The sequence below is a fragment of the Typha angustifolia genome, chromosome 10 (assembly GCF_048772165.1).
Source record: "Typha angustifolia cultivar Huaian chromosome 10, ASM4877216v1, whole genome shotgun sequence".
NCBI lineage: Eukaryota > Viridiplantae > Streptophyta > Magnoliopsida > Poales > Typhaceae > Typha > Typha angustifolia.
The window spans coordinates 615317-632819 of NC_133248.1; the positions used below are offsets into that span (position 1 = coordinate 615317).

At 39.0% G+C, this 17503-nt stretch overlaps 2 protein-coding genes across 2 annotated transcripts; one reads left to right on the forward strand and one right to left on the reverse strand.

Moving 5' to 3' along the window:
- Window positions 1-66: 66 nt before the first annotated feature.
- On the reverse strand, window positions 67-4168 carry LOC140768670 (T-complex protein 1 subunit delta). Its single transcript, XM_073109028.1, has 2 exons — window positions 2846-4168; window positions 67-793 (listed from the first exon to the last, which is right to left on the reverse strand). The coding sequence occupies exons 1-2, from the start codon at window positions 4063-4065 to the stop codon at window positions 412-414; spliced, it is 1602 nt and encodes a 533-aa protein (XP_072965129.1). The 5' UTR covers window positions 4066-4168; the 3' UTR covers window positions 67-411.
- A 370-nt stretch (window positions 4169-4538) lies between these two features.
- LOC140768191 (DExH-box ATP-dependent RNA helicase DExH3-like) lies at window positions 4539-16170 on the forward strand. The gene is made up of 19 exons (XM_073108362.1): window positions 4539-5199; window positions 5836-5990; window positions 6083-6170; window positions 6358-6603; window positions 7721-7816; window positions 8841-9029; window positions 9186-9345; window positions 9458-9588; window positions 10503-10670; window positions 10742-11014; window positions 12172-12366; window positions 12581-12784; window positions 12881-12950; window positions 13062-13210; window positions 13666-13974; window positions 14354-14413; window positions 14541-14693; window positions 14810-14920; window positions 15352-16170. The coding sequence occupies exons 1-19, from the start codon at window positions 4774-4776 to the stop codon at window positions 15796-15798; spliced, it is 3630 nt and encodes a 1209-aa protein (XP_072964463.1). The 5' UTR covers window positions 4539-4773; the 3' UTR covers window positions 15799-16170.
- The last annotated feature ends 1333 nt before the right edge of the window (window positions 16171-17503 follow it).

Here is a 17503-nt window from a genome sequence, read left to right on the forward strand (position 1 = left end):
GAAATGTCACTGACTGAAATTTTTTTCTATCAGTACACTTCCAATAACCTGGGTGAACATAGGAAAGATGAAAAGAACAATGCTGCATTAAGATAACAAAAGCGAACCATCTTAGCATTGTTAAATGCACACAAGAAATATCTAATATTCGAGCAAACTGGAAACGTGCAAGCTCCATATAACCAAAGCAACAAAAGGGGGTGGCCGGTCTATGTTAAACTAAGTCCATCAAAATAAAGCACCAAAACCATGTTGCCGTGGTATCACGATTGGCAACAAAGATAAAACATAACACCACGGCGACTACTAGAAGTATGAAATTTGTTCCATAAATATAAAACCTCTACGGCTAAACAAGATAGATCGAAAAACAACCAAACCAAACCACTATAGCAGTTTGACGCGTCCACCCTATCGTACAGTGACGATGTCATCAATCTTCAAGATCATCCTCACACACTCGGTTGCCAGTGTGATCGCACTTGTGCTAACCAGCAGTGGCTGCACCACATTCTCCTCTAAGATATTTGTGATCTGGCCCTTCCTCACATTGATTCCCGTATTGATCTCTCCTTGAGCGTGCCGGTTCCTTAGCTCTGTCACGATGGATATTGGGTTTAGACCTGCATTTTCTGCCAAGGTGTATGGAATGACCTCAAGAGCCTCAGCAAACTCCTTAATACAATAGCTCTCCATTCCTTGCAGTTCCTTGGCCCATGCACCAAGCTGCCTTGACATCTCAATTTCAGGTGCACCACCTCCAGCAATCAAAAATCTCTTATTCACCAAGCATCTGAAGATGGCAAGATAGGAGATTCAGCTATGCTTAAATATAGTAAATGAGAGAATTATCTACCATGGAAATCGTCTTCAAAACAATCAAAACTGAAATGCGTCATGTATTTTGTACAACTCAATAATGATGTTTATAGTGTTATGGAAGACAGCTATAACAATCCTCCAGAGATCTGAAGATGCAAGTAACAAGGGCCATAGCAGGACGCAAATAAAAAAAATACTCAGCTGGAGAAAATGAGTATAAACAAAATGAAGATACACAGAACCAATCAGAGACAGGTCATGCCTTTAGCGTTAATATGACTTTTTGGAAAAAAGAAAAACACGAGGACAAGTTAGCAAGCAGCATGTAAACCAGTCAAATTGCAGAAATAGCTAAGTATCTCCTTATTTGCTTAGATTTTAAATCTAGGCACAAGGCATAATCTGAAAGGACTCTCATCATGCTTATTGTTTATTGATGAAGCTATTCGGATTTGCAAAAAAAGATAAAGAATAAATTCTTACTGAATACACCCCAATTCCATAAGCTCTACAAACAGTAACGTGACAAGAGCTAAAATTTTATTAAGAATATAGCATTAAAAAAGTCACTGGACAAAGATAAGAAGGTTACATTGATAGTCATTATTATGCCAATAGCAGGTCTAAGATATCTTGCAGTATCATCACATGAAACCAAAACGCTCATAAACAGCACTTCATAGAGTAGAATAGGAGATGGTTCACCAGTTTATCATTGTGCTTAAGGGATAAAGCTATTGGGAAGGTATTTTGAAAGGCTTCTAGAAATTTCATACAAGGCAACTGAGGCAAGAAAATGAAGGTAAGGTGACTGAGGAGTTAATTAAGTGAAGGCAACTGCAGCCTCATCTCTGTGCCTCTTGGACAAGTATCTGACACAAGGACTAAGTGGGAAAAAACCACGAATTAAAAATCAAACACAACTACTATCCACACTTCAAATACTAAATATAGACTCAATAATATGAAGCTTAGCTTGTCAACTACTTTTTGATCCGTTTTATCTTTAAAACGCCTAGAGTTTCAAAGGTGGCATGCTCATAAAGTAATTAAATCTTTTCAATGGGGAATACATTCTATGATCGCTACCACAGATAAATCTTCCTTAACCAAGAAATGCCCTATAGATAACTCACAGCAAATTCAAGTTAGAAGGTGCAGCAGCATAAACGTTTCAGTAAAATCTATTCATCTGATTCCAAGCAAAGTGCCCAAACTTGCTGGCTGCTGGCTTACACTGGAAAGATTTGAACTAAAGTTGCATATGACTGTTCTAACATATGACTGAAAAATTCTGTTGCTTTGTCATTTCTATTCACAGCCTTAGTCACAATCTTTGTCAAGCTATCATTCAAACAAATTTCATGCATGTTCCTGTTAGAGGTAAGACTTTTCTCTCCCGTTTGTTTTGAGTTCAAGGACTTTTAATCTGGTTCAGTAACTAAATATTCTTTTATCTTTTTCATATCTAACCTAGTTTACTCTCCAAAAAATCAAGACTAAGAAATGGGATTAACTAATTGAGTTCGAAACTTAATCTCAAACCGAAACAGGCCATTAGAACTCAATTGTCCAGATTTATCCACTCCTACTTTAGGTGCTCCTTATTTGATTGCCCGTCCATTTACTACCAACTAGATCTTCGAAAACCAACAACATCAACTTTAAGCTATTGTAGCCACAACAACAGCTCATCTAAGTTTCAATGAAAAGCTACTCCCGCTGGTGGCCAAAAACAAGAAGTGTGTGTGAAGTGGCTACCATCTGCAACCTTATAGAAATTCTGATGTTTCTCCATTTCAACAAGCCGTAATACTCCTAGTATAAGCAATCTGTTCCTAAACAAATTATTACACTATGCAGACTACAGGAGCCAAAAATCTGTATAAAAGAAATTTTTCCTAACTAACTATTCATCAGACACAAGCACATTTTATAAACTTACATGCAGGAGAGTACATGAATGGCTTATTGAAAAAAAGAGAGAAACTTTAAAGAGTTTAAACCAGAAAAAGTCCTTTACCTGACAACACATAGAGCATCATGGAGACTGCGCTCCGCCTCATCGATGACAAGCTGGTTCGAACCCCGAACCAGCACGGTGGCAGTCCTCCCCATGTCCTTGATCCCGGTGATCTTAACAATCTTTCCATCCCCAACTGAGGTCTCCTCAACACAGTCAGCGAACCCAAGCTTATCCTCGCGAAAATGCTCAATATTAGCAATAGGCAAGCAGTTAAGAGTCTTAGTAATGAACTCAATCTCATCCCTTTCAACATCCTTCACCACCAAAATCTTAGCTTTGGCCAGATAATGAAGGGAAAGGTCAGTAACAGCATCGCGGAGTATACTCTTCTGGATTAACAGAACATTGCACCCAGTGGCCTTAATCTTTTTAACCATGGAAAGGATATAGTTACGCTCCTCACGGAGGATCCGATCCATTTGGGTGTAATCGGACACGATCACGCTCTGCTCAATGTCGGTCTTGGGCGGAGAGATCTGGAATTGGATAACTGCGATCTTTGCGTTTTCGACACGGGTGGGGCCGCCGGCAGCATGGCTGGCCTTCTTGTCAAAGACAAGACCTTTGACGAACTCAGTGTCATCAACAGTGCCTCCAAGCTTCTTGACGATCTTGATGTCATGGAGATCGACGAGGTCGGGGTGGGAAGGGTCCACGACGGTGAGGACGGCGTCGACAGCGAGCGGGGCGAGGAGGGAAGAGTACTGGGAGACAACCTTGGAGTTAAGAGCAGTAGCAGCGGACTTGATTAGGGTTTCCCGGTCGGAGAGGTCGACAGGGACGGCCATGGAATGGAGGATCTCGACGGCGCGGACGGAGAGGCGGTGGAGGGAATCGGCAACGGCAGTGGGGTGGATGCCGGCGGAGAGGAGGGAGAGAGAGTGGCGGAGGAGGCATCCGGCGAGGACAACAACTGATGTGGTTCCATCGCCAGCAGCGGAGTCCTGGGACCGGGAGAGGTCGACGAGCATCTTCGCGGCGGGCTGCAGTACCTCCATCTTGTTGAGGATAGTGGCGCCATCGTTGGTGATAATGACATCGCCGGAGGCCGAGGAGATCATCTTGTCCATGCCCTTGGGGCCCAGCGAGGTGCGGACCGCGTCGGCGACAGCCCGGGCGGCGAGGATGTTCGCGCGGCGGACGTCATCCCGGCGCTTCGTGTCGGTGTAGGTCTCCGTCTTGGAGGAGGAGGGAGGAGCGGAGACGACGGCCGCCATGGATGATGGAGGAAGGAGAAAACCCTAGAAACCTTAACTCTAGCTGGAGGAGAGAGAGAGAGAGGGAGACGGAAAAGAAGAGTCCCGACTTACTCTGGAGAGATCTAACGGGCTGACTGTATCTACTCCTAGTATTTGGGCTTTTAGTAAATTTCTCAGTGAACCCATAGGTATTCTTTATTTATGTTTAGGCCCAGAGTACCTAAATAGAGAGTTAAAATGGACTAGGGAGTTATTTATTATGTGGGCCTTTTTTTACTTTTAGGCCCAAAATGGCCTTCATTTTGGGCCTATTATTTTATAGCTAACACCCAATAAAATCGGGTCAATTTCCAAACGTGCGCCTTTTCCCAGCCCATCACCCACTTCGTCCCGAACACCAAATTGTCATTGGCCCAATAGTCTCACACCACGTAGTCACTTCTCATCCCCCCCACGTCTCCCTGTCGGGATGCCCCCACATCGTATTCTCAGTAACAACCGGAGCCGAAACAAAAACCCTAACCGCCATTTCCTCCGCCATCATCACTGCCAATCCCCATCTCTCTCCACCGTCGCCATAACCAGAAAAATATATGCTCTTCTTTTTTGTCGTTTAACACCCGGTTATAATTTTTATTTATATTTTTACTTGATTTTTTTTTTTTTTTTTTGTGGTCCGTGAGGGTATATAGAAGGGGAGGAGTACATGAGATGTGAGCAGCTATCATGCTCCTTGCCGCGGTGCTGCGGGGCCGCATCCATCCGCGCCCCTTCATGACCATGTCTCTTGTCCCCTTCTCCTACCCCCTCCTCCGAAACCCTAGACCTAGAATCACCGCCCTAAACCCTAGAACGACCGGGGGCAACCCTAGCTCCACCGCCGCTATGAAGGCCAGCTCCGCCGCCGGTGGCGTCTACGTGCCGCCTGTCCGCCGGCTACTCTCGATGATCGCTTCCGCCGACGGCACCCTTACCACGGCCCGATCTGTAGATTATGAGTGGCGCAACGGTGGTGGTAGTCTCACTGGGGGAGATGGCGACGGGTTCCGGTACTTCCGGCAGCAGAGCTCGGGGTACTCGCGGTATGCGTACGATGAGTGCTCGGATGACGAGTCTGATCGCGATATGGAGTCCTCATCGGCATCGAATAAGGTATGTAGTTATGTTCCTTCCTGTTCTTGATTTCAGCCTGATTTCTTGGAGGTGCTCTTGCAGAAATGGTGGTTTTCAAGTTGTCCCTTGCCTACTAACTGATAAAAACCTGTTTTTGATATGGTTTGTTAGATATATGCCATCTTATCTTGGGTACGGGAATTGCCTGATGAACAATACTGTAAATATGAGTACTTCGTCATATAGGTGAATTCCTTGGTTTTAGTATTTAGCTGGGACGCCCTAGATAGTTTTGGCTGTGAACAAAAATAATTACTCGCCAGAGGACCTTTATAGTTGGCTGTCCATATAGTCAACATTATACTTTTTATACTCCATGTATTGTTTTCGTAATTGATTTCATTTATGAGTGGTAATTTATAGGAGTTCTTTTCATCATATTAATTTTATTGAAGGATTTTTCACATTGATCAGCACATATCTTGGTGGAATCTTTCCAATGTGTATTTTGCCAATGAGTTGGTCCTTGTTATATTCCATTTATTTACGGTTTTTGCTAGTTTGTTTCTGTCCTGAGGGAATATGCAGAAGAAAGGTTTGCTATTGTAGAGTGCACAATTTTATTGCTTCTTTAGCATGGAGTTTTGATTTTTTAAATTAAATGAATCTGTTCAGGGTGCCTCCACCTTAGATAATGTTGATGAATGGAAGTGGAAACTAAGCACACTTCTCCGAAACAACAATGAGCAAGAGCTGGTAACAAGAGAGAAAAAGGACAGACGTGATTATGAACAACTTGCAGCATTGGCTGAGAGAATGGGCTTGTATAGGTATTCTTTTGGTTTCCCTTTCCTGTAGATATCAACCTCCTTGTCAATAATTTACTGTTGCCCATCTTTAACATTATTAATGTTGTTCACAGTCGACAGTATGCAAAAGTGGTTGTTTTCAGTAAGGTACCACTGCCTAACTATAGATCTGATCTCGATGATAAAAGACCTCAAAGGGAGGTACTGTAAAACCACTCTTGACAAGTACTTTTTTCTTGTTCATTAGTAAACTACTTTAGTATTTACTTTTACTCGAAGTAATAAAAATATTTAGCATGGATGTTTGTATGATCTTTGCCAGTAGGATAGCACGGAACCTGTCCTTTCGTTTTTATGTACTTATTTGTATAGCATCTATACTTGATAGGTGTCTTTACCTGTTGGTTTGCAAAGAGAAGTGGATGCGTTACTTGGAGATTACCTTGCTCAAAAACGAATAAACAGAGGAAGCTTTTCTGGTGTTGCCTTTTCAAGATCAAGCAGCTCTGACAGTTTTGCAACTGATGAGGGCTTCTTTGAGCAGCAAGACCCTCAGACTTCAACTAGTACTGTGATGGAGAAAATTCTAAGAAGGAGAAGCTTGCAATTGCGTAATCGGCAACAGACTTGGCAGGTTTAAGTCAGCTAGATTTACATATCATTTGCTGCTGCTAGCTTGTTTAAACTAAATATCCTTCTATGCCCTTTTAATCTTGTTTTTTTTGTTTTGACAGTAGTTGCTATGTGCTAATATCTACTCTAATGTGTTCAAAGTTAGGATGTACTTAGGTAATAAGTGTATAACTGCAATAATAATTGCATGTCTACACGACTACATTCACAACATTTTAAGCATAAAACTTGGGAATTGGGATAAATGGAATTTTTTGCCATGTCCACAGAAGCAAAATTCGAGGTTTCAGTAAAAAGCAATATACATCAGAAGGTGGGGTACTAATAAAGTAATGTGGATTAGCTATTTAATTAGTATTTTCTGTTGAAATATCTAAAGAAGATGATTTTATTTTGGGCAACAATATCAAATTCTTAGGACTCAACTAATTTGAGCTAGTTACTCCAGTTGTTTTTCTTCTTTTAGTGCTACCATTTGAAGTGCTTTTTGTCGACATTGAATGTCTCCCAGTGTGTTTACAGTTCTATAAGTTATATGTATTATATTTGTATCTCATAAGTAAATAGAGGTCTGAGAATCGAAAGATGTACGCAGCCCCTCATTATGAGGGATGTAGTTTTCATGACTTGTGAACCTATGATCACTTTGATGCAAGTGGCGCGCCATAATTTCATACCAAGTGCTGCCCTCATAATAGTTCAGGATACCTTCTTAAATTGTAGCAAATTTCTAATCTAATAGGCGATTTGATTTTGTATGGACAACTTCTGTATCTCGACCAATTAAGTCGGTTAGCTCAATGACTAATTACAAAGAAAAGGTTGTGCATTTCATACATACCTTAGTCTTCATGCCACTGGCTAGTATTTATTATTTTACTTGTATTTTAGTCAATGTAGAATACTACTAGTTGATTACTTGATTAATTGTTCTTCATAATATCTGCTACAATTTACCTACATATTAGCCAATAATAGTGGAAAAAGATTTTATTTACTTGTTTAGATGTATACTTTGCTTTGCTTTATGTTTTCCCTACTTTTGTCAACTTTTATCCCTAATTGATTGGTTGATGTGGCTGAGTATTTTTTTTAAAGTAAATTATGCTCTTTTATAGGAATCTCCGGAAGGTCAAAACATGCTAGAATTTCGCAAAAGTCTTCCTGCCTATAAAGAACGAGACGCATTATTAGCAGCCATATCTCAAAATCAGGTATCTTTTTATCCTTTTCTTGTTTGCTGTAAAGCACTGTATTTCTTAATAAGATGTATGATTATTCTTCCTGAACTGTATGGAGATCTTAGAGCTCCCATTGTCTCACCTTTTTCTTTTCATGAACTAGTCTAATGTGAAAATTGGTGGTGAAAATGGTCTGATGAAGTTATGGCAGTTAAAGACATGTTTGCTACCTTCTGAGAGTGTGTATGTTTCTACTGTTTCGTTCAGGCTATAGGTTAACAAACTTCTTTGGCTTCTTGGTGCAGTTTTGCAATATTTTCGTCTCCTGGTCAACACCCATCATTTGTTTTGAAGTCATAGAATAAAGTTCATGTCTTGTTACCTGTCTGGAGAGTGAGACAGCTGAATGAATATATATCCGTGGACTGAAATGAGATATATATGACTAATCCCAATTTAAAAAATTAAAAGGTTTGCCAGTAGATAAATTATATGAATATTGAAGTTTGTGGTTTTGTTTTGAACCTCTCGATACTACATTCCTCTAATTATCTTTTAGTAGGACAGATCTTGGCCTCCACACTGAAACTATAAATTACTTCATGCTATGCGCCTATTACATGGTCCCTTGTACCCATAAAGTTGATCACTTACTATTGCCACTCAATCACTCATCCTCACAGTTCTGCTATTTTCATGGTAGATTGCCTCTTGTTGGTTAATTACTTGGAAAGTCTCTTTGAAATTGTCAAGTCTCACTCGTCAAGGCACATATTTAGTTAGTAGGCATGTTCTTGAAGGTTTTCCTTGATGTAAGATGAGCATTTTGCAGCACGCCTCCCTCCTTTGGCATAGAAATATGAATACTGTAAATAATTTAGCCAATCTTTCACCTCTATATATTTAGAGATATATGTTTAACTAATTTAATCTCTAAATGTGAGCAAATTTTTGCATAAGTATGAGCAATGTAGCCTTTTTTTCCCTTTCAGAATCCTTAGTTCTAGGAGCATTTTAAGACTGCTGGACATTAATTACTTACACATTGATTGAGCAGGTCATCGTCGTTTCAGGTGAAACAGGTTGTGGGAAGACAACTCAACTTCCTCAGTACATTTTGGAATCTGAAATAGATGCTGCACATGGAGCTACCTGTAGTATTATATGCACACAACCAAGACGAATATCTGCAATGTCTGTCTCTGAAAGAGTTGCAGCAGAAAGAGGGGAGACCTTGGGGGAATCAGTGAGTTCCTTGTGTCCTTAAAGGCTCCAAAAAATTAGAGCAGTATTCTTTTGTAATCATGGTAGATTCACTTGTGTACATTTGAGACACCTTCTGTAAATTCACTTGTGTTTCTTAAAGCATCTGTAATCTTAATAACTGGAATTAGTTTTATAGGTTGGTTATAAAGTTCGTCTGGAAGGCATGAAAGGGAGGGAGACTCGTCTATTATTCTGCACGACAGGAATCCTGTTAAGGAGATTGCTAGTGGACAGAAATTTGAAAGGTGTAACCCATGTTATTGTAGATGAAATCCATGAACGTGGCATGAATGAAGGTGTCCTTTTTCTTTTCCCAGTAGACAAATACTATTGCAAGGTAGATTTGCATATCTTGATCTTGCAGAAAAGTGTGATACTGACCATTTCTTTTCTACTTCTGAATTATAGATTTCCTACTTATTGTCTTAAAAGATCTTCTTCCACGTCGGCCTGAACTTAGGCTGATATTAATGAGTGCAACTCTCAATGCTGAGCTGTTCTCTTCTTACTTTGGTGGGGCTCCAATGATACACATACCTGTAAGTTTGAGTAAAATTTAATTGCAATATTAGTCTCATTTTATATAATGGGGTGCTCTTACTCAGTTGAACAAGTTTTCATTAACTTTAGCTTGATTGCTCTAACCCAAGATTTTTTACTTAAATTTATGCTTGTCTCTTTTGATATTGCATTCCTTTTGATCTAACATACATATATTCTGATTAAACATTCCAAGTTATCTAGACAACAGACATGCACAAACTAACTTTTAACTTATCTGGATGCTTCTGTTCTACGAATTTCAATGGAGATGTATCTATCATTAAAGTAGCATAAATTTTGAACTGTGGATGCTCAGTTAACTTTTATATAAATGGTTTTATTTTATTCCTTTTTTTCTCCATCATTCATGACTTCATGTCATAGATGATGTAGGATATATTTATCTAGTATTTGGAAGTTTCGTTATTGATTTTGACTTGAGAGGATAGAAATCTTAAAGACTTAAACCACCCAATTGGATGGTAATTTCTCCTCTATTACTATCTTCTTGTAACTTTTTTGTTGGGTGGCTGTTTACTTTCTTTTCTTTCTTCTAATATCTCCTCCATACTCTTTCCTTCTATTCTCTTTTGAGCCGTGATGCAGAGATCTTTCTGTCTTGTCTGCTGTACCCCATGGTAGTGTTGCCTATTCATTTCTTTTCTCTCTTCTGGAATATAGCACCTTTTGAAGCTTTATTACTGCTTCAACTCTTGAGTCAAATCCAGTCTCTAAGGTAGGCTATTATAGGGTATTAAATGGATCTTTGGAATGGTCCTGTGATGTCAATTTGATAATCCAGCTATTCCACTCACAAGTTTAACTGCATTCCGTGTTGGAAGGAAAAGTTCATGAAATATTGAACTAAGACAATGATCCTTTATTTGTTGCTTTTCTTACTTTAATGCAGGGCTTCACTTATCCTGTCCGAAATCATTTTTTGGAGGATATCCTGGAAATTACTGGACATAGATTGACTCCATATAATCAAATTGATGACTATGGACAAGAAAAAGCATGGAAAATGCAAAAGCAAGCCCTAAGAAAGAGGAAGAGCCAGATTGCTTCTGCTGTTGAGGTATGCCAACTTTTCTCCCAGTAGTAAGCTTTTGTGGGAGATTTAATTTCTCAATAATTTCTTCAATGCAGGATGCACTAGAAGCTGCTGATTTTAGGAACTATAGTTTGAGAACTCGCGAGTCGCTATCATGTTGGAATCCTGACTCAATTGGCTTTAATTTGATAGAGAATGTTTTGTGTCATATTTGTCGAAAAGAAAGACCTGGTGCAGTTTTAGTGTTCATGACTGGGTGGGATGATATCAATTCTCTGAAAGAGCAGTTGCAAGCAAATCCCCTTCTTGGGGATCCTAACAAAGTTTTGTTACTTGCATGTCACGGTTCAATGGCGAGTGCAGAGCAGGTTTGTCACTTGTAATGCATTTTACAAATAAGGTCTATGATTTTTAATATATCTGCTCTTATATTTACTCTTGAATATATTAATTGTGGCTTTGAATGTATGTATTGCAACTGACTCACTTTCCTTTAATTCGTAGACTCAGACTCCAACTTGTGACAACCAGCAAATAGAAAATTCTCTTTTCCTGCTGAGATATGCTCACATCATAATTGCTATAAAAATGAGAATGACAATATGTAGGAAAAATAGCAAAAATAAGTACTTGAACAGTTTTATGTCTAAACTTTTAAGCATAGGGTGTTAAACTTCCATTTCAACTTTGTTTTAATCCATAAGCTGGTAAGTTGATTAGTTTGAATTGGTATAATGTGTATTGCAATCTTGACTGGTAATTTACAGAACATTGTGGAAATATAAAATTTATCCTAATGAGACATTCGGTGAATTTTCATCCTCAACTAACATCAGAGTCTCAACTTTTGAACTTGCATTTATATATTTGTTTCAAATTGTCCAAAAAATATTATTAGGATCGACTTTTACTTTTGAATTTTGGATGGATCAAGAATTGCTAATAGGTTGCATTGTTCTGAAAGAAGACATGCACACCATTTGGTTTTCCATTGATTGATTTGCCATGGCATTATGTTGTGGTGCATGGCTACTACATGAAAAGCATGCCACCCCCTGTCCCGTCATGATAGAACAATCCTTGCCGTGAGTTGATGCGAGTTGCAACTTATGTTTTTCTAATTCATTTAAATGACTTAATCTACCTGGAGAAAACTAGCTGACCTTTCTTTTGAGATACATATTGTGGATTAATTGACAGGGACTGGTGTTTAACAAAGTCTTTGGGTGAAAGTTGATATAGCTTATATCTGATAACTCTATGGGGATTGGCTAGAATGTTTTAGTAAAAACTTGGCTAAAGAAGTTTGTAAGTTGTAACTGTGTAATATTGTGTGGACATTCAAATTTCATATTGATCAATTTCTCTTTTGCCTATTTTATGATTGCCTAATTTTCTAAATTTTCTCGGTTTATGTCCAAGCCATCACATAATTGTATATTTTTACCTTTCCTTTTTCTTTTTGTCAACGTGTTTTGCTTGTTATGCACGCTTTTGACGGTCTTTTCCTTTTCTTTAATTTCAGAAATTAATCTTCGAGAAGCCTGAAAATGGTGTGAGGAAGATTGTTCTTGCTACTAATTTGGCTGAGACTAGTATTACAATAAATGATGTGGTTTTTGTTGTTGATTGTGGAAAAGCAAAAGAGACGTCTTATGATGCACTTAATAATACCCCTTGTTTGCTTCCAACATGGATCTCAAAGGCTTCTGCACGACAAGTAAGAAATTGATTTCTGCTTGATTCATCTGTTTCATTTGAGATTTGATTTTTACTGATCTAACTAACGACACTAATTAAATCACTGAAAATAATTGGCAAGCTGATTCGTCTTGCATCTATGATTTTATATGTCTATAGTTTGTTTTCCAAACATATATTTATTATTCTTGCACTTGAGATGTTTATTTATCTGTTTCTGAATAATATTGCAGAGAAGAGGAAGAGCTGGTCGTGTCCAGCCTGGGGAGTGTTACCATCTTTATCCACGTTGTGTCTATGAGGCGTTGTCTGACTATCAATTACCGGAACTTCTAAGGACTCCTTTACAATCTCTTTGTTTGCAAATAAAAAGTTTACGTCTTGGAAGCATCTCCGAGTTTTTATCCAGAGCTTTACAGTCCCCAGAATCTTTATCGGTATCTTTAGCTCTTCTTTTGCTGATAGATAGATCATAGATCAAAAGACCTGCTGGAGAGTCTATCATATAGTTACTAGAAAGATTTATATTTCAGGTACAAAATGCCATTGAATATCTAAAAGTAATTGGAGCTCTGGATGAGAAGGAAGAGTTGACCTTGCTAGGTACAGATTTTTTTCCAGTGTTTTTACATGACATGTTTTTAAGTTTTAACTGATTGATTAACTTAAAAACCTGGTGGCTCATCTGCAATTTCATGTATTCACTATCTTCAGGGCGACATTTGTCAATGCTTCCTGTGGAGCCAAAATTAGGAAAGATGCTCATCTTGGGGGCTATCTTTAACTGTCTTAATCCTATACTGACTATTGTTGCTGGTCTAAGTGTCAGGGATCCATTTTTGACTCCATTTGACAAGAAGGATGTAAGTATATCCTTAAGTGTTTTTAAGCTGATTGGCTTGACTTCTCTGGTTTTCCTATTTTCTGTAACATTGTATCTCCTTTCTATATTTTGAAGTGTTTATTTACTTCTTCCTGTTCATTTCATTCTTCTCGGCTTGGGTCTATGACATATGACATTATCCTGTATTTGTTTGTGTAATCATGTGGGACTATTGATTCTCAATTTCTTCGTAAATGTTATCTACATTCCTATATGGATTCACTGGTAATGATATAGTTTGTATGCTGATATGCGGGGTACATCTTACTTTTCTGATGAATCAATATTTAGGTTTTTGACTTTTTATTAATGTCCCTCTCTCAAATTACAGTTCTACTTGAGTCTATCTTTCTTCATTTAGGTCTTTACTTTATTACAGCAAAAAATTCTTTCTTCAGCATTGGTTATACAAATAATTTCACTTTCTTCATGAAGCTTGCAGAATCTGCAAAATCACAATTTTCATGCCGAGACTACAGTGACCATCTTGCCTTGGTTCGAGCATATGAGGGATGGAAGGATGCTGAAAGGGAGCATGCTGGATATGACTTCTGCTGGAAAAATTTTCTTTCTGTGCAAACCTTAAAGGCAATTGATTCAGTTCGAAAGCAATTCTTATTTCTTCTGAAGGATACTGGTTTGATTGATGAGAATCTCATCACGTGCAATAAGTGGAGTCGTGATGAGAATCTTCTCCGGGCTGTAATATGTGCAGGCTTGTATCCTGGTGTTTGCTCTGTTGTGGTGAGTTCTCACTTACCTTTTATTATATCACCTTATCTGCCAATTAAAATGCCGGAACTCATTGTGCAGTTGCTTGATTAAGTTGTTCAATCACAGTGAATTGTGTGTGCACTCTGGGGACTTTCCCATCATTTTCTGCCTTTTATACCACAATTTATTGTATGAGCAACTTTTAGAAATTGTTAACTATTGGAATAGTTTCAGTTTTGAGCAATATTGCCTTTTATTGTATAGGCAATATTGCTCATACAATAAATTGGCGTGATAGGGAAAATTGGTTGCTCGCTAGTTAACCAAATGTTTGAGCAACGTATGATCCTAACTGAAACTGACTTTCTCATCTATCAAGACGATGATAGGCTTATTTACCACCTTGCAGAATAAGGAGAAATCAATATCTTTGAAGACTATGGAGGATGGCAATGTCATGCTTTATTTGGTAAGTTCTGCTTCATCTTGGCCTACTTATGCAACCATCTGTACTAAAATGTTATCCATCATTCTCATTAAGGAAGTGTACTTCTGTTTTATCTAATTCATTTGACTCCTCTTTCTGTTGCTCCCAGAATTCAGTCAATGGTCGGGAGGCTAAGATTCCATACCCCTGGTTGGTATTTAATGAAAAGGTGAAGGTGAATTCAGTATTCCTTCGCGACTCGACTGCGCTCTCTGATTCAGTATTGCTTCTCTTTGGAGGTAGCATCTCACGAGGCGGAGTGGTAAGTTTATCTCCATCTGCCATTAATCTCTGTAAGATAGATTTAATTGTTCAATCATTTATTATTTATTTATTTTTTCATTATTATATTGATTCTGTCATCTCCAAATTCCACAGGATGGGCACTTAAAAATGTTGGGAGGTTACCTGGATTTCTTTATGAAACCGGATCTGGCCTCAACTTATCTGAACCTTAAAAGTGAGCTTGAGGACCTCATCCATAGCAAAGTGAGTTCTTTATATTCTGGCCTATCGTTAAGAACTTCTTTTGCGGTGCAATCTGAAGAAATCACATGAAGAGTAAATGAAGAAAATAAAATGTTATCAGTGTGCCCTTCTAATACAAATTGCTTGTTAATTTTGTGACATCTAGGGTGATTGTTGTAGGATATTCCTTTTAGGTGTCATAAATTTGTGTAAATCATGACATTTTTTAATGCTTTGAATTCATACCTGCACTTAAGATTCATGCAATTGTGAGCTTGCAATGTGTAGATTTAATTCTCCATAAATTGTATTTTGCTTCTTTTTTTTTAACGTCTAGAACTACTAAATACTTTTTCCTTTGCTGTTGCTATTGTAGGCCAAGAAAATTTTAAATGCCGACTTGTATATGTGCACTTCATCACTTTTATTGATGATTATTCTCTGTTTGATAGCTTCTAAATCCCAGAATGGACATCCAAACCAGCGAAAAACTCCTATCAGCCATTCGTCTGCTGTTGACAGAGGATCCATGCAGTGGTCGGTTTGTCTTCGGCCGTCAGGAGCCAAAGCCTAAGAAACCAAAGTCACTACTTCCTGCAACCTCTAGCGGAGGAGGTGATAACTCCAAGAGCCAGCTCCAGACTCTGCTAACTAGAGCCGGGCATGACAACCCTTCCTATAAGATGAAGCAGCTCAAGAACAACCAGTTCAGAGCTATGGTAGAGTTTAACGGCATGCAGTTTGTTGGGAAGCCGTGTAACAACAAGAAGCTTGCGGAGAAGGATGCTGCGGCTGAGGCTCTGAAGTGGCTTATGGAAGGGGCCTCCTCAGGATCCCGTGCCGTTGACCACATGTCAATGCTGCTCAAGTCACGCAAGAAGAAGCATCATAGAACTTGATTTGCTCAGTATCCAACCAGAGGCCTTTATCTTTTTGTTTACATTGAAACCGCAGATATCTGATTAAATAGCCTATAGATATGCCATTTTTGTCTGTGCCCGTAATTTTACAGGGCATCAAAGTGAGGGGGTGGTGTTGTAGTCAGGATCAACAAAGATAGAGTAAGCAGAGGTGTGCACTATAAAATAGTGGCTGTCTTAGAGCAGGAAGACCACAAAAGCATCATACGTTTGTATGTGGACCAGGTGACATAATCCCTTGTATATTGATTTCCCCTCTCCTCTACATGTGCTTCTGTTCATGTGGGACTATCTTATGTTTAATTACTTGGAGGTACGTATGAATCATGTCAGAGCTCATTTTCCTTATCATGTGACTCTTTGTTCATCTGTGATTATCATAATTTCTCATTCTATTTTTTAAATGTAGTTGCACAAGCATTTTATGTGACTATATCATTTCTTTTTAAGGGTGAGCAAATCGATGGTGTATCGTAGTTGTCCATTAGTTTTCCTCTAGTTCAGTCAAACGTCATGCAACTGGATAAAATTTTAAGCTATAGCAAAGTCATGGCAATCTGGGACAGCCTTCATGTGGACACTTCCAATTGATTGACTTCAAACCTTTTTATTTATTTTTATTTGTGCATTTTGTGCATGACACCACCTACAGTTTTGTATTATTTTGTTTAAACTTCCTCTTCCACAGGTCATTGTAAATTGACGAAACTTTTTTCCAGGTATTTTCATGATAGACTCCTTCAGAAGGAATATTTTCAGTGCATTGGTATACTCCTTTTTTTCACTTTTGCTAGGTAGGAGAATAGTCATATGCCAAGAACATTTTTCATGAAATTACCTGAGGAAATGTCGATTTTGCAATTGGCATGAGAGACAGAAAAATCCTTATATTTATGAAAGCGGAGAGTTCTCACTCAGAATCTCACTGGGGAGCTGGTAGACTTCCTTTCTGCATCAATGTGGTCCACGAATGGAGTAATTATGCTTCCACTGGAAACACATTTCAAGGAATAAATGCTCATCAGACTCATGCTGATCAGCAAGGGCAGGGCACACAGTGTGATCCTTTCTTTATATGTAGGTTCATCTCTGGTCGGTCGGTCGGCTACACATAGATCGGACTGCGGTCCCGATCAGATGTACACCGCATTGGCAGTCCGTGCGCCGTCCGATCGAATCACAATTCACACACACACCCCTCTGAGCTGAATTAGGTCAGATGAGCCAGAACAACTATGCGACAGGGGCACGAGGCTGCCCTAGTCTTTAGATCATTGAGATTTGACCGGTCAATAATTCTGTGGAGGTCCAGACCAAAGCTACCACCATCCTCCTCCCCCCTCACTCCTGGTTTATGGGATTGTAGCTCTTTGGTCCCCCATGTGTTTTTCCAGCCTGGTGCTTGTCTCATTGTTATGTTCCTGCTCCTGGAATCCCCCTCTCCCCTCCCCTCTCTCTTTGCTTGTACTACAAATAATTCAATCACATTCTTCTTTTTGTAAAGCAAATGCTTATGTGATGCCTAAATCTAAGCTGGCATCTGGTCCCAATCATTTGATTCTAATCCTGTGGTTTATTTCTTTGACCCACACCACCCCCCTCCCCCATCTAGTCAACCACATTGTTGTTGTATACTCTCTCTCCTCTCTATTTCCTTTTGGAAGTGGTACTCCTGTCATAGCTG

Bases quoted from the DNA above. Each gene is read 5' to 3' on its own strand.
- LOC140768670 (XM_073109028.1), bottom strand. From the start codon at position 4,065: ATGGCGGCCGTCGTCTCCGCTCCTCCCTCCTCCTCCAAGACGGAGACC. The intron at 794-2,845 runs GTAAAGGACTTT...TGCCATCTTCAG, and splicing joins GATGCTCTATGTGTTGTCAG to ATGCTTGGTGAATAAGAGAT.
- LOC140768191 (XM_073108362.1), top strand. From the start codon at position 4,774: ATGCTCCTTGCCGCGGTGCTGCGGGGCCGCATCCATCCGCGCCCCTTC. The intron at 9,589-10,502 runs GTAAGTTTGAGT...ACTTTAATGCAG, and splicing joins CTCCAATGATACACATACCT to GGCTTCACTTATCCTGTCCG. The intron at 13,975-14,353 runs GTGAGTTCTCAC...ACCACCTTGCAG, and splicing joins CTGGTGTTTGCTCTGTTGTG to AATAAGGAGAAATCAATATC.